The sequence below is a fragment of the Motacilla alba genome, chromosome 2 (assembly GCF_015832195.1).
Source record: "Motacilla alba alba isolate MOTALB_02 chromosome 2, Motacilla_alba_V1.0_pri, whole genome shotgun sequence".
NCBI lineage: Eukaryota > Metazoa > Chordata > Aves > Passeriformes > Motacillidae > Motacilla > Motacilla alba.
In genome coordinates, this window is record NC_052017.1 from 20560218 (window position 1) to 20582222 (window position 22005).

The 22005-nt window shown below is 41.2% G+C and overlaps 1 protein-coding gene across 3 annotated transcripts; it reads right to left on the bottom strand.

Moving 5' to 3' along the window:
• Nucleotides 1-682: 682 nt before the first annotated feature.
• PTER (phosphotriesterase related) lies at nucleotides 683-21568 on the bottom strand. 3 transcript variants are annotated; one of them, XM_038127710.1, is made up of 5 exons: nucleotides 21428-21568; nucleotides 10279-10752; nucleotides 8298-8563; nucleotides 4789-4929; nucleotides 683-1532 (listed from the first exon to the last, which is right to left on the bottom strand). In XM_038127710.1, exons 2-5 carry the CDS (start codon nucleotides 10708-10710, stop codon nucleotides 1322-1324), a joined length of 1050 nt encoding a protein of 349 aa, XP_037983638.1. In that variant the 5' UTR covers nucleotides 10711-10752; nucleotides 21428-21568; the 3' UTR covers nucleotides 683-1321. The 3 variants fall into 3 exon arrangements, with proteins under 3 accessions (XP_037983638.1, XP_037983640.1, XP_037983637.1); XM_038127712.1 differs by lacking the exon at nucleotides 21428-21568 and adding an exon at nucleotides 16667-17668; XM_038127709.1 differs by lacking the exon at nucleotides 21428-21568 and adding an exon at nucleotides 16692-17665.
• Nucleotides 21569-22005: the final 437 nt, after the last annotated feature.

Genomic DNA, 22005 nt, shown 5'->3' on the forward strand with positions numbered 1-22005 from the left:
ATCTCACCAGACGGGTAATGCTTTTACCTTATGACAAAGTGCCAGCTCATGTCTGTACATTGCAGTAGTTACTCCTGTTTAATTTCTACGAGGCTATTATTTTAGGAACAGATGTGTACCTGACTTGTCTGCTCACTCCACTGTTGCTGTTTCTGGCCAGCGCACTCCCACGGCAGTGTAGCTAGAGATTCCCTGTGTAGTGTCCAGCAGTCCTGCGCCTAGAGCTAGAGATCATTCCCAGCCAGCAATGTGCATCTACTACGGTGTGTATTGGTAAAGCTCAGTACTACGAGACATACAAGGTCAAATTTGAAGAAGCTTCTGAAATCAGGCTACCGCTGCTATTGGATAACACCATTTTTTGGATAAATCACCTGCCCTGGTTAAAGTTAGACAAGAGCACAGAACACACTTTACGTGAAAACCACATATAAGGCAAACATTTCTTCCTTTTTCATCATATCTTGATATACTGATTTGTATAGACTTATATCACAACCTTTGTTATAACTAATACAACTCATTAAAACTGTATTATGTAATATATTTTGAGTGCTGGTGTTGCATCCTTACAAAAAGAAGCTGGTGTGTGTCAAGTTTTACATGATCGCTGTGAGACTCCAAGTTCACGATAAAAAATTAATGCAATAGAAAAAGACATCTGTAATAATACTGCACATAGTTTAAGAGGTGATCAAAATGCTTTATTCAAAAATATATTTTTCCATGTATTTTTTACATTTTCAGTTACAATTAAGTAAATTGTTAAACTATAAAGAAGCCTTATCTTTTTTGATTTGAGATTCCTCTTGCCTTCTCTTGTCAATGGAAGCTAATTAAAACTTTCAGACCTTTCAATCAAGTATTACTCAAAGAATATGAGGATAATGAGAAGACTGACAGTATTACAAGGATTAAAATCAGCCCCTTAAGACAGGAAATTTAACTGAGAACCATAATTTCCTTCCAAGGAAATTTCCTTCCAGGTGACATATCTTCAGAAGTAGTTTGGAGGTAACATTCAGTAACAGTATTAGATTATGCTTTTGAAACTTCAGTTCAAACTTATTTTAAAACTTCAGTTGAAAAGATTCTGTAGGTAGGCTCATATTCAGTAAATCATTCATGAGCAAACTTTCAGAAGGGAGAAAAATATAGAGACAGTACGCAATTTTGATGTTCTAATTAAAAAGAAAAGTTACAATTTGTTTGTTTGCATCTACTTTATTTTTAGTTTTTCAGAATTTTTTTAATGACTGCTCTACTGAAATCTGAATTTTATCAAGCTTCCTTATAAATCAGGCATATTTATTCATTGTTCCTACTTAAAAGTCAACCACCGCTTTGGATTTGCTAGGAGTATTTTATCAATTTTATCTTGGGATATGCCTCTAATTAGCATTTTAGGAACTATATTTTTTAAGATATGCGAATATCCATGACCTCCATATTTCATCAACCTGTTCTTGGTGTGCACATCATGAGCCATCAGAATTCTGTCTTCATAGCCTTCATCAATCAGCATACGAATCCTGCAAAAGTTGGAAGCATCCCTGTCAGTGAAAGTTCTCACTGCAACAGCATTTACATTTCTCACATTACTGTACTGCTGGACTGTATTATAACACAAAATACTTAGGTGCTCAGAGGTTATACTCCTTACATTTACCTGAAAATAAGATACATTTTTTATTGCATGAAAAATATCCCACCTCTGAAAACACACCACCACTTACATCAAAATGGAGAACTAAAACTTTGCTTTTGGCACACAACTTTGCATTTCCAGACCCCTAAATTACACAAAGGAATTCAAGGACTTCAGCATCACCATGCACGGGACACAGGTTTTATATGAATGAATAAATAATAATTTCCTTCTCGGCAGGTTACTTTTTGCTGCTGTCACAAGGCTGGTCCCATTACATTTGCTAATGACCAGACTCTGTGTGTGACAGGTCTTTAAAGGAGCCTGGCTCAATGACATAAATACTTTCATATGTTCAGTTGAATCTCATTTAGCAAAGCAGGTTAATAAAAAGTTGAAGTTGCCAGTATCAAACTCCATATAGACAGTTATCATCAAAACACATTGCAAAGATGTTCATTAAAGAAGACAAAGAAGACTGGCATGGCACAGCACATGCCAGGAAATAAGGGGCATTAATTAATATGGCAGTGCAGCTAAACAGCCTTGGCAAGTCAGCTTGGAAAAAGAAGTAATCCTTCTGGTCACACTCTTGTAGCAGGACTACTACAAGTCCTTCTGCTTCACATTTCATTCAGTTGATCAGCTAATTTTTTAGCATTTATGTTATGTGGATGTCTACACCCCTGTATTGCACGACTGTCAAGTTTCTCAGTAAGCTTCTATTTAGTTTGGCAGAGGATTACAGCACTGAAGTGGCAGGGACTGACAAACCAGCCCTGGAAGTGCTCATTCCTCATGACGGCCTCCAATTCCATCAGTTGCCAGCACTCTGAAATTCTAATCCTTACCTTCCTGACCGTGCTTTGATCAGCAAGAAAAAAAATACTAGCCTTACAAGGACCCACACTGTATCTGAAAGCTCTTACTGACGGTTTTTATCACAGGTATTACAAGGAGATACATGTAGCAGGATCAAATCAGCACGGGCAGCAGAAAGAAAGCAAATAGGATAAAATTTGGTAAAATGTTATTGTTTTTCAAAAACCCACCATACACTGTGCCATACAGTACACAACACTACATAAACCATAGTCTTATGACATCACAAGAATCTCCTCCAGCCTGAAATACAGAGAGACCACAAGCCAACCAGAAAGTAAGAGTAATGGCATGGGAAGGAATAAGTTTTTGCTGACCAAACATATTCTTAGAATCACCTCCCTTAATATTGGACTCATTTAATGGGTTGAGGAGGCATATGATCCTTTCCATTCTGTATCCATTGCTCCTTTTTGCTCATTCCTCTATATTTAGTTAGTACCTTCTTCTGACTCCAAACTCTCCCCAGAACAGAAGTCAGTGTTTTGCTTGCATTGGCAGTAGACTGCAGCCAAACTGCTGAAGTACACAGACAGCTAAATTGTGTTAAGTAGGTACATTATGACTACAGAAGTTTGTGTTTTGAACAAAAAAGATGTGAACAAGTATTTTCCATTCAATATTTTCATGCAGAGGTCAATTTGATTTCTACCTCTGTGGTGCTGTTTCACAAAACAAAACCCTAAGGAGATTGCCCCGGCCATCCTTAGCCCACTGTGGGTACATAGATAGAACTCAAATACACACACTCACACTGTGCAAGGAGAACACACACCTTTCATCTTTTCTTCCTTTGAACAGCCTGCTGCAAGAAATACTCAGACACTAGAGTGTTTCAGGAGAGATAATGATGGCTGAACAGGTATCATGGATGGAATGAAAACTCTGCCACAGTTGAACATGCAGTAATTAACCAAGGCCTAGTCCAGTCCTCTCTAAATATTCCCTACGGCTTCCGTAGATGTTGACTTTCCATGGTACAGGGGAGGGCAGGAGGCACAGCAGAGGAAGCAACTTTACTCATTCTAAATGGGAAAACTGTGGATTCCTTGCAACAGTTTAAAATACTGAGTGCAAGACTGAGAGCACTGTTAAGAGAGAAACAATTTCTAGTGTGAAAAGCAGCAGCAAATGCTTGGGAGGGTGGAAGAACAGCCACAGCACCTTCTTAGGAGAGAAGAGTTTGAAAACAGATTAGTTTCAAGATTAATCTGACAATGAGGGGGAGGGAAACTATGTCTGAGACGTAAGGGAAAGCTAAAAGTTACTTCATTAGTAATCAGCAATCATAAAATCTTTCTCATCAAGGAGAGTGAAAGAACTGTTTGTGACTCTGGAAGGTAAACAAGACACAGACAGGATGGCAACCCACCCCTCAGACACCTGCCACTTCACTGCTCACAAACACTGCGGACAAACAGCATGGCAGCATCACACCTCCAGATGGAGTGGAAAGAGCGAGGTGTCCATTCTCAGCTGATCCTACCTTCTCTCAGACAGTTTCTGTATCTCCTTGGCAAAACTTTGTGTTAGCACAGCACAACAGATTGGCCGTGCAGCTGAGCTGAGACTGCAGGTGCGGATGAGAAGCAGGGAAGAGGTATCCTGCCAGTGGGACCAATATTTTCACATTGTGAGTGAGTGTGAGGAGAATGGGAGCTCTGAAGAGACAGGAATCACATCCTTCAAAACAGAGAAAGGGCAAAAGGACAGTGGGAGGAAAGGTGATAAAGTACTTGGAAGACAAAAGGCAGTCTTCCAGGACGGAAGCACAAATCCATCCAAAACAACCAATGAGTTTTGCTGGGTTAGCAAACTAGTGAGGAGATAAAAAAGGCTCAGATTATGTTTAGTAGCAGCACTAAGTTTCCAATACTATGTTTCAAATAGAAGTACTTAATCCTAACATAAATGCAGTATTGTCAGCCTTTTCCTTTTTACAGACTGTATAAATTCGACCAGAGCAGCATGGAATTAGGACAGAGAATGAAGTTTAAAAAGCTCTTGATCTTCTTCTCCTCCTCAAGTAACTTCCTACAACACTATGATTCTGCATCTTCCTCTCAGACAGAAGAAACAATACATGCTGCTCTGTGTGACAGCAGCAGGGGAAAATGGCATTATTTCAGTATGATAGAAGACAGTTTTGAACAACAAGCAGAGTCACTCTGTGATGGTCTTAAAACAAGTGGTTTTTTATCAGTAATATTTTGTTATCAATGGCCATGCTATAGCTAAAGCTGCATGGGGGCAGATACCTTGCAATTCTTTCATTGTCGTTCGGCATGTCAATATCCGGATGGAACTGGTAATGAAGGAACTCTGTACCAAACAGGTCGTACTCTAAGTAACATCCAAGTGTAGCAAATTCAAGAAGTTTCTTTTCATCAAATATGGTCCTGCAGAACATATATAACACAGAGTCAACGCTGTAACAGGAATGAAACATTTACAGTATGAGGACAGGTACTTTGTGACCTCCTACTTGCAAGGAAAAAACCAAATAATCTACGATATAATTCACCCATTTGAAAAACAGGACTCGTGTTTGGCACATGCAACTGAAGACGACAGGACAGCATTGTCCTTCTTACATTCATTTGGGATTTCATGCATTAAAAAACCAAAACAAAACCAACTCTTTCCCCCATGAAATAATGAAAGCCTCTACAATAATCTTTAAATGGAAACAGGAAAGTTACTTACTTTTGATATCATTAACCCTCTCAACAGACAACCTAACAAGGAAGGACATTTAAGGAGGAGGTTAATTCATAGTGATATTAAAAAAAAAGAAAAAGACAATGGATTACTCACACAAGACAGATTTACTTTCCCAAAAGAGTTACGGGAGACAGCTTCACCCAGGGCTTGTTTCATCCATCACACACCAGTAATATACAACTTTGTCTTTAGTTTCTATTCTGTACAGTGATGCTTCTGGGTTGCCATTAGAACAGCAATATATCATTGTTTGCACTGGGATCTGGCCAGAATGCCTTAAGGAAACGCTCTCACCAAAATACATAATGGCACTGTGAGTATCTGGGACATGGGCTTTGCAACAGATTTGAGAAGTGAAGGAACAAAGCTTCTAGCACCTCTCACTCATTTGGAAAAGAACAGCAACAGAAATAAGAGTTCTCTGGAATATTTTGGGTTTTCTTTGAACCATTTTTACCAAGTGTATAAGCTGTTCAAAGAAAAACAAAAACACTCAAGTGATACAATTTTATCTTTATAGCTGCTACACAATTTTTTTTAAGAAGAAACCACATTTCCACAAGAGCATCACAGTTAACCAAAAGGGCAGTAGTTTGTTGGGGTTAATTATTGCAGATATTGATGTCACAAAGCAGTTTTACCTTATACAATTACATCACAGTCTGTTGCTATGGGAATGACTGATGTCATAATTTCAATATTATGACTTAACAACAGATCAAGTAGGAGGAACAGATGGGTTGAGAGAGAGAAAATCCATGTTCAAACAAGCCTGCCATCAGCAGGAGTGTAAGACTTGCCAACTGTAATTAATAAAAATGTTATTTTAAAATAAATGTTAGAGTTTACAGAGACTGAACATTTATCACCAAATGAGTTTTCAAAGTGCAGAGCAAAAGAACAGATTATTTTAGATCCAGGCCAGCTCAGTTCACAGGGAGACAGTCGCCAAGTCTTCAATCCTGCGCAGGTAGCAAAAGCACCCAACAATCTATTTCAAAATCACAGCCAGAACAGTTTCTTTTCAGAACTATTGTTAGTGTCATGCTTTTGGGTGCTCTATCCCAACGAAGAGCCAGAGAACTTAAGTTTCCTCAGCCACTGGGTCCCACTGAGAGCCACAAGGATGTAGTTCCCAGTTCAAATTGCTGATATCTGAGCTGGAATTGGGTGTTTGGGCAACACTGTCCCTGAACAGCTCTGAGCTTAGGAAAAGGAGGTGGGACATGGTGAAGCACCCTGTAATTAGGACCTCAGCCATAAATACCATGGGGACAGACTCCAAACCGTTATGTTGCCCCAAATTCATAACAGTTGCTGTGAGATTTCTGAAAGTTACTCAAGTGAGTTGAGTCGAGATGTCAACCTCCTTTATAACCTTAACCCCTAACAAATGGCTAAAGCAGAGACTCAATAGCTTTTGCTTCCAGCCTTTTAGTACACTGTACTTCCACTATGGATACCTGCTACCTTTTTTAAGGTGCTAAATTACAAGACATGGTAGCTAGCATTTTAGTTTTATCATTTAATTGTAAATCCACTGGAAAACTACCATTCTGTCTATGTGAAATGCAGACAAGAAATATGGAGCTATGTACAAATTTATCTCACATTTAAGCGACTGGGATGCTCCCACATGGATTTTTCTTACTGGAGGAGACTTAAAATGTTAAATGCACATTGCAAAGCCAAACTTCACAGTAGTTTATGTTAGAGCAAGTGCCAACCTGAATGTGTGAAAGTAATGATAGAAAGAGATAAAAGGAAATGTCATATTGTGCATCAGCAGCTGTTATTGAAACTGCACCTCTGTTTTCCTACTTATATTGCTTAATTTCCATCAATTAATTATTTAATTCAACAATTTACAACAGTGTATAAGAGGCAAAAAGCCATAATTGTATGTTTATGTTGTATTAAAATGGCTACATAAGTACTGATACCTGCAGCTTGCTCAGTCCTCTTTCATAAAAAGATTTAAGTAATCAGTTTTTTCTCCAAAAGGGGTTAAAAATACAGCTATAGATACAGTGGAACTCAGGTAAATACGAAAAGAAAGTAATTTATAAATATTCAAATATAATTTCATGGCATGAATTTTATGCTCATAAACTCATCAAGTAAAACAAGGAGCTCTGTGTGAATAACAAACACCTGCAGCTCCGTTTGCAAGCTCTTAGAGCCGGTAACCATGAGAAATTTGGAGCACAGTGTTGTTGCCTGTATTACATTCACACTGAGGGCAAACAATCCAATTGCTGAGAATCATATGACCACAAACAGTCTCCATTATTCAGCAACTGGCCAAACTAATCAATGCTTGGACATACTCCAGCTCACCATGAGCAACACAAGGTCATACAAAACTGATTTGGTAACAGAGGCTGTATTTCTAAACTGGAGACAGAAAAGCATCCCAATTTCTCTCCATGCCTCATGTGGAGCTCCTGGCTTTTGCTCTCAAGGAAACTAAAAGTTGACTATCTGGTTATGCTGTGGACTATCCAAAACCCAACTATTTTCTTTTTAAGCAGTATTTCCTCTGTCTGGTAGTAAAGCATTAAAAATCTGCCTTTTGCTTTGATCCAGACTCCAGCCAAATTAAGGAAATCTCCATTAGCTTCTGTGAGATTTTGGCAAGGCCATTAAGAGTGACCCAGTTTTCAAAAACACTTGAAGCCCAGCAACTTCCAAACCAATTTAGGGAGAGTTGCTCAGTGTCCAATGCTTTGTAAATACAGGGATTTGTTCAGGGATACAAATTCATGAAATTCCCATTTTTAAAATGTGGCTACAGTTATTCCTAATCCCTCTGCCAGGCTTTCAAAGACAGCATTTAAAATACCAAAATCTCTTATCAATGTGAATCTAAAACCTGATTCTGACTGTAGTGCTGAAGACAGATCAAGCTCTATGTAAGCACTTATTTTTGAGTCAGTTAACTTGAGGGTAACACTTTATGTCACCTTTTCCCAGTGTAGTTCTGCAAAACCCCAGTGAGTGTGGCAACACTGCAGGAAGCACAGCAGAATAGTCTCCTTACCTGTCAAGGTGAGACATGACAGTCTTTGAAGCATCAGCCCCAGCTTCCTGCAGAAGGCGGATAATCTGGAAAGGGGAGTTGCTGTTCCTGCCAGGATGGATGATGACAGGGCACCCAAGCTGTGACTGAGCTTGTGCTGTTGCCTGAAGCACTCTGTGTTCGCTGGGAGTCAAAGGCCAGGAGCAACCTATTTCTCCCACCACACCACACTTGATATTAGTCCCATCTGCTCCTTTGAGTACCTCATCAACAATAATCTCTGTCAGCTAGAGAACGGGAAAATGAGATTTTTGGTTATTATTACTAGTTGCGTTAAATAGCATCAAATTGGCCTATGGACACTGGTCTAGTTATGCTCCCAAGGTCTTTCTGAACTTATCTAATTAACAGCTGGGTGTGTGAAAGCGCTGCAGTTAAAATCTGGTTTCTGTCAACTAATGTTATGCTAGCCATTCACTAAGACCAAAATAAACACAGAAGCAAATCAATTTAACAGTATCCAGTCACACATTTGTCCAGGTTTGCCAAGCAAGCTGTCTACATGTGATTTGAACTCTGATTTAGGCAGACATTAAAGTTTCTTGAAAAAAAGAAAAAGGTTCGTTTATTCCAAAACCTTTGCCTCGCACTCCTGAATTGGCTTCAGACACAATTCAATGTAATTTTTGCAAAAAAAGAGATCAGAGAATAAGGAAACCTTGTCATACATATAGGGAAGACAGAAACTCTGGCAAACATCCTGAAGAGACAAGTTTAAGGCAAAACCTGCTTATGGGAATGCCAAGGTAAAACAACAGGAGATCTGCTGACTTCGGAACTACAAAACAAAGCTCATTTGACAAACTTACAGGCTCATAATTAGCCTGCTTTAGAGCATGCATAGACAAAACCCATCAGAATCTCTTAATAAAACTACTTTGTTATAAAAGCTTTACTTTTTCTTTCCCAGAATAGGCCATATATCTTAAGTATACATTCAGAACTGAGAGCACAAAATGGCACTGATGATGGCCTACCTTCTAAGTACCAAGTACAGGAAATCTATGGGTCTCCATCAGTCCATCAAACACAGAAGGGAAACTTTTGCCTTGAGAAATCTATTTGTGTCTATGCTATTTGTATCTATTTGTATTTCAAGCAATGGAAGAACATTTAGGAAAAGCAGTACTCTTGTGTACAGTTTGGGCCAGCTTGGGTCCAGTTCTCTTGGCAGCACTGCTCAAGTTTTGACCATTGGTTTTTAAAATTAATTTGACTCATTTGTAAACTGTGACAGATTTTAAAAAAAAAAATTGTCAGGTCTATTTATACACATTCACAGCCTCCTACCTTGGGGTGTTCCATTCCCTCTTCTCCTCATCACCACATTTTCTTAATAGAAGATGAATATTTATTATTACAGGAACAACTGGGGACCTCAGCTATTATTAACACATTGTCTTAGTCACTGTACAAACAGGCTGATGTAGACTATGCCCTGAAAAGCCTGGACAAATGACAGAGAAGAGAGCTATAACACACAGCCTGAGCAGAGCAGTGATTTACAATTGTCCTATAAATATTGCAATTATTTATGCTTTTTATAAGAATGCTGGGTAAACTCATTGGGAAGCAATTAGCCAGAAGAAGTGACAGAAGAGGTAGCAAGGATAAACTCCTTCCTTAAAAAATAGTAAAAAACGCAAGATAGTTTGTAGTGTACCAAATGTCCACACATGAAATACTGTATTTTCCTTTTACTGTTGCATTATAACAAATCCTTCAAAGAAAATGGAGCTAAAGAACTGGAAACTCTGACAGATAAACCAAGCACATGAAAGTAGTGTTGCTCCAGATACTACACACAAGCAGTAATGCTGTTGCTGTTTTCTATGCTGAGCACCTCTGTATTCCACCTATTTTACTGGAACTTCTCTCCAACATTGGCTTACCCAGGAATAATTCACAGGACAGAGGCACTGAAGCAATGGTTAAGACTTACCTGCTCCACTGTCATGGCCTGCGTTTGAGAAGAATGAGTGGAATCCACATAAAAACCAGCACCAGCAATAATATGAACTCCAGTTTCTTCAGCAAGTTTCTTCAAAGTATTCATATCCCGGCCAATTCCTGTAGTTGTGTTTTCCACAATCGTCCCACCGCCTGCTGCTTTAAAATGCAGCAGCTCCTCCCTCACAGCATCTGTCTCCTGATACAAAAGAAGGTTTTCTTTATGGCTGTAGGGATTTTGCTTAATCCAAAACAAGTTCTTCATCTCAATGGGCCCATTAGACAAAGGCTCTTGGCCTGGAGAAGGTGGACAAAAGCAGCTGCTGTAGTTCATAGTCAAGTGTTCATGAGTCAATGTGTAGCCAAGACAGTCTGGCTCCACGGGGCCCAAGACAGTCTGCACTTTTCCGCTCAAGGAGGGCATTTTTCTTTAACAAAGGGAAAAAAAATCAGATCCTAAAAGAGTCTGGGAAAGAAGAAAGGAAACAAAAACATTTCAGAAAGAGCAGCGATTTCTCAGGCAATCTCTGAAATTCCTCCTCCCTCTTACACAGGTACCTACACTCTGTGTGTGTTCACTGGTGGAACGTTTCCAAAAGCTGTTTGTAGCAGGGCGGTCAATATGAAAAAAAAAGGCATTTATTTTACCCAACTGTGCTTGTATCAGTACTCCAGCAACATAAGCACACCACATTCCAGTACATGGAAATTGTCATAATTTATTGTGCTGGAGTCAGTATCACATTAAGAGAAATGTTTCCTATTTAATAAAACCACTGTATGTTCATTTAGGATTCTTTGCTCTTCAGCATCTGTCAAATTTTGTCAGCTTCAGCCACCAGATGAACACACTTGGCACCAAGGCTGAATATTCCTTACTGGTATGTTCAGTATATTTATCTCTGGCCTTCAAGACTCAGTATCCCGCTCACTTGCTAAGGAAGGTGTCTGTGTTTGGGCATCTTGTCTGCCCCTATGTGAAATGCAGGGGTGGGGGTGATGATCTGCTCCTCTGGCTTCAGCAGGGCTCAGGTTCTCCTACCAGCTGTGTTCTGGAGGTCTGGAACAGCCCAGGACCACTGCTCTAAGGCTGACAACAGCCACCAAAGATACAGCACGGCCCACAAACAGCGGGGGAGAAGACAAAGTGCTTCAGTGGGCAAATATTTTGCCAGTTAAGAACAGACTTTAATCTAACAATTTATATGTGGCTCAGCATCCCAGACACTTTTTAATTCATCTTTAATATCAATGAAAAAATGTTACTTCTCAAAACTTCAAACAAGCAGTGACAAACACTGAGGCTACAGTCTGCAGTTGGTTCGCGTCAAAGACCCTGTGCCAATTTGGCCTGACTCACTGCAGGTTAGAATTAACTCAGAATGCAGCTCTCCCCACTGGGATTTTGGGTTTTTTCCCTTTTGGGAGGGGGGATAGTCCTGACTAACCAGTTCATGTTAGATCTTCCAGATGCTAGTCAAAAAGGCTTGAGGATATATAGTTAAAATCCCTAGTCAACCAAAATCATGAGTTATGAAACAAAATACATGTTTAATCATGTCCAGAGGAAAGGACTAACTAGAGCATGCATTATTGATTAAAGAGAGAGGTCTTTCCCATTTCTGCCTCCCTTTTAGTGAATAATGTCATAAACATGGGTTTGTTACTGGTAAAGCCCTCAGAGGACATTATCCTTTTAACTGCTAAAGTTAATCTACCAGGATGACAGAAAAACTGAAATCTGAAGGGCACTGAACTCTACATATCAAAGGGCACAGGAACATCAAGATCTCTTTGGGGATACTTTGATCTCATGAGAAGCAGTCACTGTCAGAGCACCAACGCACAAAAGTGACCCAGCCCCTGGAAAAGGCAGCTACTGCCTGCCCAGTCAAGGCTACAGTGCTGGTGCTCATCGTAATATGAGGAGTTAGCCACTCATAAAAAAGAGAAATGACTGACTGACTATGTTTACTTGTCTTGTGTTAAAAGCAGATTAGGAAGAACTGTTCTTTTAGGAATTTTGTTCCTGGACTAGCATGTTAACTTGTTTGAGAAGACAGAAGAATAAATTACTCTCACAGAACAGACTGCTGGCTGATTAATAGGATGATTTATTTTTCTTTCAAACAGATTAGGAAGTGCATGATTTCAGAAAATATTATTCTTGAGCAAATAATTAAAAGCAAAATACCTGTCTTAGTCAGAAACTGCTCCTAGCTGCAATTCAATTAAACAGTCATTAATTCCATCCTTGAAGAAGGCTGGTGCCCTGTATAGAGCAACCCACTACTTTGGAGAAAGTTCAATGATCTGAGTCATTCTTATATGCATAGCAAGGCAACTGACATAATTTTAAGCATTACCTTTGTTTTATTTTTTTACCCCCCCCACCCCCGTCCCCCACCTTTTTCTAACGTTAAATATCTACATTCTGGCATTCAGTAAAACCCTGACAGCACAGAGTGACAACTACCCTCTGCATTAGATTCACACTTCTCTTTCCCCATGTTCACTGACAATTTTCCAATCCATTTATTAAGTCAGCAAACCAAACCTATATACAATTAAATACACAAGTATTTAATTTCTTTTGATAAAGCTTGACACAAATCAATTACCAGTTCCCATGCCAGGTTTCTCTTGTAGCAGACACCAACCTGTTGTTTTTTAAATTCTAGATTTCAGATTACAGCTCACATACAGAATTTACAGAACCTTTTGACTGAGGCCAAGGATTTTTATAAATATAAGAAGCATCACAAAAATGGAAACTGACACAAACAGCATTTAAAGCAGACCTACTTTTATCTTCACAAAAAATGTATTAATATTAATGCCTGTTCCTGTTAACTGACACAGTTTTAGAAACCCACCACTCTTAATAAAAGAACTATAAAAAATAAAGACAGTCAATAACCTGTGACTGGAATTATTTTTGAAACCACTGTTCTGGTATCTTCCCTACTGTCATTCACATAAAGAGCCTGCCCTGGTTATGCTATGATACATCATTCCTAGTAAGATTCACTTGATGGAATCAGAATTATGCATTTTTAAAACAGATTTCAGGTGCAAATAGCTTTTAAATGGAATCAGGATTCCTACTTAATTTAAGCAATTATATGTTATTACAGGAATCCCGGTTTGCGTGGTTTATGCATGACTTGCATGCCATGTTTTACAGTGAACTTTCTTTTGAAAATGTTTCTTCTTTCATACACCAAGGACTGCATTCATAATACCTCATTTAGCCATTTAAATTATCTATGTCCACTACGGAACAATCATCTGGAGATGGAAGGACATCCCTATAGGCAATTCATTCAGCTTATTTTGAATGCCTGTAACAGGACAGGACAAGTCACTTTCCGTAATGTTATCCTCCTTCCATGGACTAAGGAGCAAGCCAAGAAACAATCCAGGACAAGACAAATATATTTCAGATGGCTCTACATAGGATATGTGAATTATATTTCCATCATCTTAATCCAGTCTGAGGGGATGGGAAAATGTGCTGATTCCTATCACAGAAGATAAATAGGTAGGTTCATATCTGGCAATAACAGCTATTTTGGTTTTGAAAATCACTAATTTATGTGGTGGTATTGCCTAGGAGCTCCTGCACAGACCAAGACTTCTTAGCTCTGGGTGTTGTATAAAGAGAGAGATAAATTATATTTCCTGAAAATTACAAATTCAGACTAAAAAAGGAGAAAATTGCTTTAAGATGTAACCAAAACTTGTATTATTTCACAAAAGCCATGAAATATTACCTTATCATTTTCGTAATAAACTCTGGACAAATCTTTATAACCACCAACTGTATGGTGCAGAAAATACAACTCTCACCATTAGCCAACTATCAAATCCTGGTGAAGTAAATATTTTTCCTAGAGGTATTGTTAAGAGAAAAGGACTTGCTACTAAAAAGGTCATGGTGCTGCATTCCTGACTCTGGTAAAAACTCCACTGAGTTCAATAGATGTTTTGCCTGAATACTGATGACAAGATTTATGTTTCCGCTTTTCCCATCTGAAACGTGCGCTTCAGTCATTGTGTCATTTTAATGGCCTTGTAATGGGAAGTCCCCCTAGGTTTGGATTAGTTGCTTCCTACAGTAATCTCATATTGCTGAAACATTATAATCACATAAACACAGTTTCCATATGCTAATTCTGCATTTGTTTTGATTCGGTAAGCACATTTTAATGGCATTAGCACAGATTCTCTGTAGACTGGTGTGAGAATCATTTCATTGTCATTACATTACAATGTGAGATTAGAGCAACATTAAATCCAGATTGCTGTGACATAAAATTTACAAAAAAAAAGAAAAAAAAAAAAAAAGGCTCAATGGGTATTAACTGTACCTAGAAAAAGTTAAACACAGCTGCCATTTAGAAACAAGGGCTGTCCTGGCTGCATCAAGAGCATTTTAAATGGGTCTTTCCTTTATAACCACACAGCCTGGGAAATGTGATATAGCACAGGCTCACTATATATTTACAGATGGAGGAGATGTTTTGAGTATTCAATTCTAGTTTGAGCAACCCCTACAGAACATGGAAAAGCCACTAATTAGAAATATGTGACACATCTGTAGGAAATTTCTATTAGTTAGTCTAGGCTGTGTTGTCTCACCGTTCCCTACATGTAAACATTTTGTGACAAGGCAAAAAGTTAGCCAGACAAAGGAAGAGGAGAGGCAGAGGGTAAGAGAACGTGTAGACTATGTCAGGAAGAATTCTAAAAAATAACTTATTTTTCTCTTCCCTCATGTTTCTGCCAACCCTGTAGAGGTTTACAGAAAGGAAGGAATTCAATACTGCCCACACAGTTCTTCCTCTTCCCCACCAGACAAGCAAGCTTTGTAACCTCTCCAGATCTATTCCACCTTCTTCAAAAATATATCCACGAGTGCTAATTACAGTGCAAACACACCTGACACCCAGCACTCCCTCGGACACGGATTTCAGTAAGCATGGCATTTTTGCTCATGCATGTTGTCAGGAAAGCACAGCTACAGGGGCTGTGGAGCTGAGCCTGCCACAGCTGGGTGACTGAGTGGAGCACGAGGACAGAGCTTGCATTTGCTCCAGGACAAGTGCAGACTCACCCGTCATTTAGTCCAGCAATTCCCCGTGCTCCAGTCACTGCAAAGGAGTCCAAGACCTATGACACTGTAGTCCTACACAGGCTCTCTCACACCATCACTAGTTTGTGCTACATGAGATAACAACACGTCTTTTGGGTTATTCTGCCCAAGGAAAAGAATTTGAAAATGAGTGGAAGTACTGAAAAAATTGAGGTTTCTGGGCAAACTTGGGGCTCTTCTGTAGAAATGGCAGGTATGCTGCCCTGAAAGTGACGGATTATTTTCATTAAAAGTCATAAATATTCTTCCCTATTTTCAGAATTGATATTGGTCAGAATGGCATTGGTCTTTTTCCTCTCCCAAAATGGAGCTGTGAGAGTACCATGGTTTGCTGAATTTCAAGCTAACTCAAGGCTTTGTGTCCCAAGGAACGATGTCACACCGGAGACTTTTCATGCCTTGACTAAAGCTCTTATGAGAGAGGAGGGGAACACTCATGGTGCCTCTCTCCCACACAAACTCCTGCCTAACCCCACAGGAGTATATGCTGCAGCTCCTCCCTTTGTGGGCCACCCTGCATTTCCCACCTTTCGCTGGCTGTATCTTCATGCAGCATGCACACAAACCTCACCATTTTGGATGTGTAAGCTCTTGACTGGGTAGAAATTTGCCAACAGACTCAAAGCCTAGAGAATTCTTGGGGGAATTATTTAAAAAACATCATCTACTCCACCTTGCCACATTTCTTCATGAAACACATTATTTTGAAAATACTCAGAAAAGCGGGTTAATGTTGTGGCCTTCAGTGACCTCCCTCTGGTCCCCAAACCATTCAAAAACATATTTCCTTAAGAAGTCAAACCAAAAGAAATGCTAAATATTGCTTTTCACTATATTTTCTATACATGGTTTGAGCAACCAAAAAACCTTTACGGTACAGAAGTGAGAAAGAATACTAAAAGTAAGACTTTATATAAGATTACAATATGTGCTATGAAAAAGAACTAGGAGAGCTTTAGACAAGCCTTATATAATCCAACTATGATAAAGAGAAGTCCCACCAAAATATGCAGGTACACACACTCCACAGCAGCTTCATTGCTTGAGCAGCACTGTCAATGTCCTACAATCTAAAAGCAGTCACTTAAATTTTAAGAGAAATGTAAACACTAGTACAGATACAGGAAATGTCAATACATTACTGCCCTGCCCTCAGAACGTCCAAAAAGCACACTCAGATAAGGAGCTGGGTAAGTGAGAAGCAAAGCTTTTAAATGTTCACCTGAAAGGAAAGAGAAAATTCTTACAGCATCTTCCCTCTGTGGCTCAGCTTGTGGCAGACAGACCTTCCAGCTTTGCATGGTTTGAGGGTCATGTTCTGGCGCTAGCCAGGCTTTAAGCCAGGCATATCTAAATCAGATTGCGTCCTTACAGTTGAACTGCCACACCAGGACAAGCACAGCAGGGTGGACAAACCCCGGGGATCAAAGCAAGCACGTGTGATTTGCCCCAAGAAGCAGAGTCCAAGTCCCCTCGTATAGAAAACTTCGCACAATTTTTTTCCAGTTTGGTTAAAGTTTAGCTGTTGTGACCAGAATAGTCAGACTTTCGTTCTACCTTATTTCTGTGCAGATAACACTCTCAAAATCTAGGCTTCTCTGAGCAAAGTCACATTGAAGTTTCCTTCCTCAGAGAGATCTGAGACCAGCATACCCCTAAGTGTTTTTTTCATTAACATCTCTTTAAAAGAACTTCAGGGGATTTTACATTTTGGGTAGCTTCCAAAATTACTCCTGATAAAAAGGTCAGATAAAAATTCTCCTCCAGGGTCAAACATTACATTAATTATATTTTACATGCACACATAGTGTTTTTAGGCCAAAAATCAGAACTGAAGTCACATTATGCTATATGCAAATTTGGGCTAAGTCCTGCATGTTGATACATACATTCATATTCTTAAGACTTAAACAGACTCGCATTTGCTTCTTGAGGGTTCTGGGGTACAAGCACATATTCTCTTTCTTGTGAGGACAACAAGATGTAGGGGAAAAAAGTTTCCTTTTCAGGAATGCATATCCAGCCTTCACTCCCTCTAAATATCAAATCTGATAAGTATACATCGTAACTCCACTCTTTGTTGTTATTCTCATGGACTTTCATTGGTTTTCTCTCTACTTGAGGTCACATACACATATTTTCACATGAGCTTAAACATTTCAGTAAGCATGCCGGGTAGAGCATTATCACTCACTTGTGCAGCCCTACAGAGCCACACCAAACCACTCCATGATCTTTACATATAGAAATGCACCACACAAATCTAAGCAATGGATGAGTGATATGCATTACTATCTCTTGATCAAGACAGAACATTGCCATCTAGGAAAATTCAGATGAACGAACCCCAGCGTCAGCTGTGCCACAGACCACAGCAGTCACTGATCCACTAAGATCTGCAAAGCCATGCATGTTGGAAAAGAGCATGGAGATTTGGCTTACAGTCCCATTCAAAATCACAGACTGCAGCAACTGAAAAAAGCAGGGCCTTCCAGAAAACCACCTTCTTTACTAGGGAGTGATAAGCTTAGATGCAAAGAACTAAATTCAATGTCCCACTACTGCAAAGAACTGAATCACAAAATTTGCAACCAATCTGAAGACCTAATAGGAAGAAATAGCCTGAGAAAAGCCTTTGGACTGTGACTGTTCTCTGTGAGTGTGTCAGGAAATAGAAGCAGTATGTCCTCCTCAAGGTCCACTCTAAAGAAACGAGCCCACACAAGAAAAGTTAATGTGAGTCAAGAAAGCTCAAAGCTGATGGGTGTAGCTCAAGGAGTATCTTGTACCTCAGAAACTTTACAGTCTGCATGCTTTGTCAGTGGTCAGACTCAAAGACCTCTTGCTTATACAACTCCTGCTTTTAAGTCCTTACCCCCGTCTTGGTACAACAGTGGAAGGAGTGCTAGGAACAGCCAACACACAGAAGCTGAAAAAATTGTCAGGTCTCCTACATATCCTTCCATTTCTTTCCCAGGTATTGCTGAATCTTCAGTCTTAACCAGAACTGGACATAGAACCCTGCCACTGTTTTGCCTTTTTATATCACAGAATTTCTGAAAGAAGATACAGGCTCAGTATTTTTGTCCTGGAAACTATTATCTGTTTTTCAAAAAATCCTGACTAGCCAGTCTAAAGCGAACAACAAAGAACAGAGTCCTGCAATAAGGCTTACAGAACACCAGAGTTCAAGCATTAAAATCCGTTGAAGATTTCCAGACCCATCTGAAAATGACCCATCTGCCAAAAGGTACACAAATTACAGCAAAAAAAGAGGTACAGTCACTTGGTCACTAACCCTCACTGTAGTGACTCTGAATAGGGCGAAGACAACTGTGGGATAAAACAATTTTCCTTTTTCATCTTGAGGAAAGAGATGAGATCCCAAAAGAGCAGAAAAAGGGAGTAGCTCACCAGGTAACACACCATTCTTTAATTCTACCTCCTCCACAGAAGTTACTTCAAGAAAAACCCGTTGGCTGTGACTACACAACAGTAGGGTTTCAGAATATCTTTGAGAAGAGTGATGCTACATTTCTGAGATCCAAGTACAAAAAAGTGATTTACTTAAAGCTGTCATCTAAGAGATGGTGGTGGTCTTTCTTCTTGCTTCCTTTTTATCTGAGTAGTTAAGTACTTGTGAAACATATCACAGCTATTGTTAGGATAAAATGCTTTTCTTGGATTATTACCAATATACATATTACTGTCAGACCAAAGACATAACCACTGCTTTGAAAATTCTGAGGAAGCTTTTTAATTTGTGACCAGAAAAATTACATTGAAGCTGAAAAGCTACCCTACCAGTGTTGAGAGGATGTAATTTCTTCTTAGAACTAGAGGGATGGGATACTCCCCTTCCCCTCCAATACAGCTGGCAATCCAATTTTCCAGAAATGCAGAAAATGTAAAAGAGTTCAAAACTGCTCTGAATCAAACTAGAGACTTGTACCTTAGGTTTACACAGTCTAGTTGGATCTCTAACTCCTTCATACCAGACAGGTGGCCAGTCTGATACAAGCAGAAGCCTCACTGTTTCAATGAACCTTAAGAGGTCTCGGTTTCATCTGACTAAAAAATGAATTTGTTCAGTCTTTCAAGTCCTGAAAGACGGGAAAAACATTTTAGATCTACATGAAGTGAAATAAGGGAAAAAATTCACAGAATGTTCAGAGGCATAGTCCTTTAATCAACACAGAACTCACTGGTGCCATATGCTTCACTGTATACTGATTTTTATGTGTGAGAAGCAAGCTGATGGCTCCTAACCACAGAGAGAAGCTGTGACACTTGTTCCTGCTGCACCATGCACTAATTCAGTAAGTTAGCACTGGTCACCTACAAGAAATATAATTAAGCATCTGAATGCCATTGTTGCCACTTTTGATTATAACTATGAAAATGAATGTGATGATGGTGACAGGATAGCAAATATTATATCTGTTAAATTCCAAAACATAAGAGGCATTCATAATAATAAATGACACTTATGTAGTCTATTATAAAACAATCCCAAAGTACCTGACAAAATGATACAAAACTACTTATTAGAAGCATTGCTTCACCCATCACTGAAACACAGCCCCCAGCAGAAAGAAGGCAACAACCTTTAAACATTGCAGAACATATTATGACAGAGGACATTGAATAATTTATCCAGTGTAAAGCAGAAGGGAATTCCAGACAAGCAAAACAAAAATTCCAAGACGTAAGTGACCTCCAGCTAAAAATCTGCTTCGTTCCAGAACTGCCACAAGCCTCTAGCATACAGAAGATACCACCCTTTACAACAGACAACTCCAAAAAAATAATTATGTTTACAGGTATCTTAGAGAACATATCTACATTCAAGCACTTGCTAGGCTCCTCAGAGTTCCTCACCAACAGGACCTGTATGCTTCAACTTACGACCAAACTAACCACAACACAAGACCTAATGCAGAGGGGCTGCCAAAACCCAAGGCCGCTGCCCAGCAGTGGCTTTGCCACCTTGCTGAAGCACACCTGGCAGGGGGAGCTGAACCTCCCTCGCTCAGACTCAGCCTGCCTTCCGCAGCTCCCCGAGCCGGTGCCAGGGGAGCAGGGAACCTGCTGCAAGGGCGTCTTGGAACAGGCAGCAAGGCTCAGGCCACCGAGAACATGCATGGTGGAGTGTCTTGTCCCAACAGGGCACACAGGCAAGTCTGGAGCTTTGCTGCTGAGCCTTGACAAGCTTAAGCAACTCTGGAAGCATCTTGCAGAGGGCTGTTGGTACTTCCAGATGGAGAGGCAGCTGAAGGCAGGCTCTGAAGGTCCCAGTTTTGGATTGAGGCACTTGTTCCTTCACAGAGACACCCTCGGGAACTGTCGGGAGAGGAGTACTAGAGAGGACGTAGTTCCAATATTTAACTTGTTATGGCTGTACAAATATTAAATACCAGCACTAATAATAGCAGCGTAGCTGCACTCACACAGTGAAGCCGCCTAAGCTCGGAGCTCACTCTGTTGGTAACTATAATCTGGTGCTGTAAAACGCTTTTGCAGAGAGGAGCTGCTCGTCCCCTCACATTCCACATGTGCCGCGGGGCTCCCCGCCCGCAGGAGCCCTGCCTGACCCAGCGCCGCCGTCCCGGCCGCCTGTGCCCCTCGCCCCGCAGCCGACCCTCCGCCGGGGCTGCACCGGCTGAGCCGGGCCCGCTGCGGCCCTGACCCGCGGCCCGAGCCCGGCACAGCCCTGCGCTCGCCGCCCCGAGCCCGGCACAGCCCTGCGCTCCCCGCCCGCCCCAGCCGCCAGCACCGCCAGCCGCCCCCCGCTCTCCCGCCTCGGGCCTTCGCGGGCCGGCAGCGGAGCGAACGAAAGCCGCTCTCGCCTCTCAACTCGGGCGAAGTTTCCCGCCCGAGCGCCTTGTCGGGGCGAGGGCATCAAGGGCGAGCCCAGCACGGCTGTGGGCCGCGGGAGGCGGCGGAGCGGCCCACAGCGTTTCCCCACACCCCGCTCGCTCAACCCGCGGCCCGGACCCTCCGCCGGCAGCACCGCACCCCGCAGGGCCCCGGCTGGCAGAGAGCCGCGACCGCCCCGAGCGGGGCGGGACTTCCCGGGGACGGGAGCGAGTGGTGGAGCAGCCTGGGGGCGGCGGGCCGGGGGAGCCCGGGGTGCTGGACGGGGAGCGGGAGAAGGGCCGGGGAGCGGAGCGCTGCCCCTCTGCCTCCCTGCGGGCACCCGCCCAGCTCGCTGCCCGCTCCCCGGCCCCAGGAGTTCCCCCGTGGAGTGAGGGGCAGCTGTGCTTTGAGTCATCCTTGGCTCCCGGTACGAATGAGAGTCGGTGGCTGTGAGCATCCTGCCGGTCGTTGTGCGTAGCCCCTGTTTCCACAGGGAGGAGGCTGGAATCCACGGAGTCATTTTGGGGGGTGGGAGTGCTGAGTGCTTGGGCTTGCAAGAGGCAAGATTTTCTAATCTGCCCTTTAATGCAAGTAGGATGGTTGAAGAGGCACTTCCAAGTATCTACACACAGGATGACAATGACATTCTGGAAGAAAGTGCAGGTCCAGAGTGTGATAAATAGGTGTGATTCGTGCCGACAA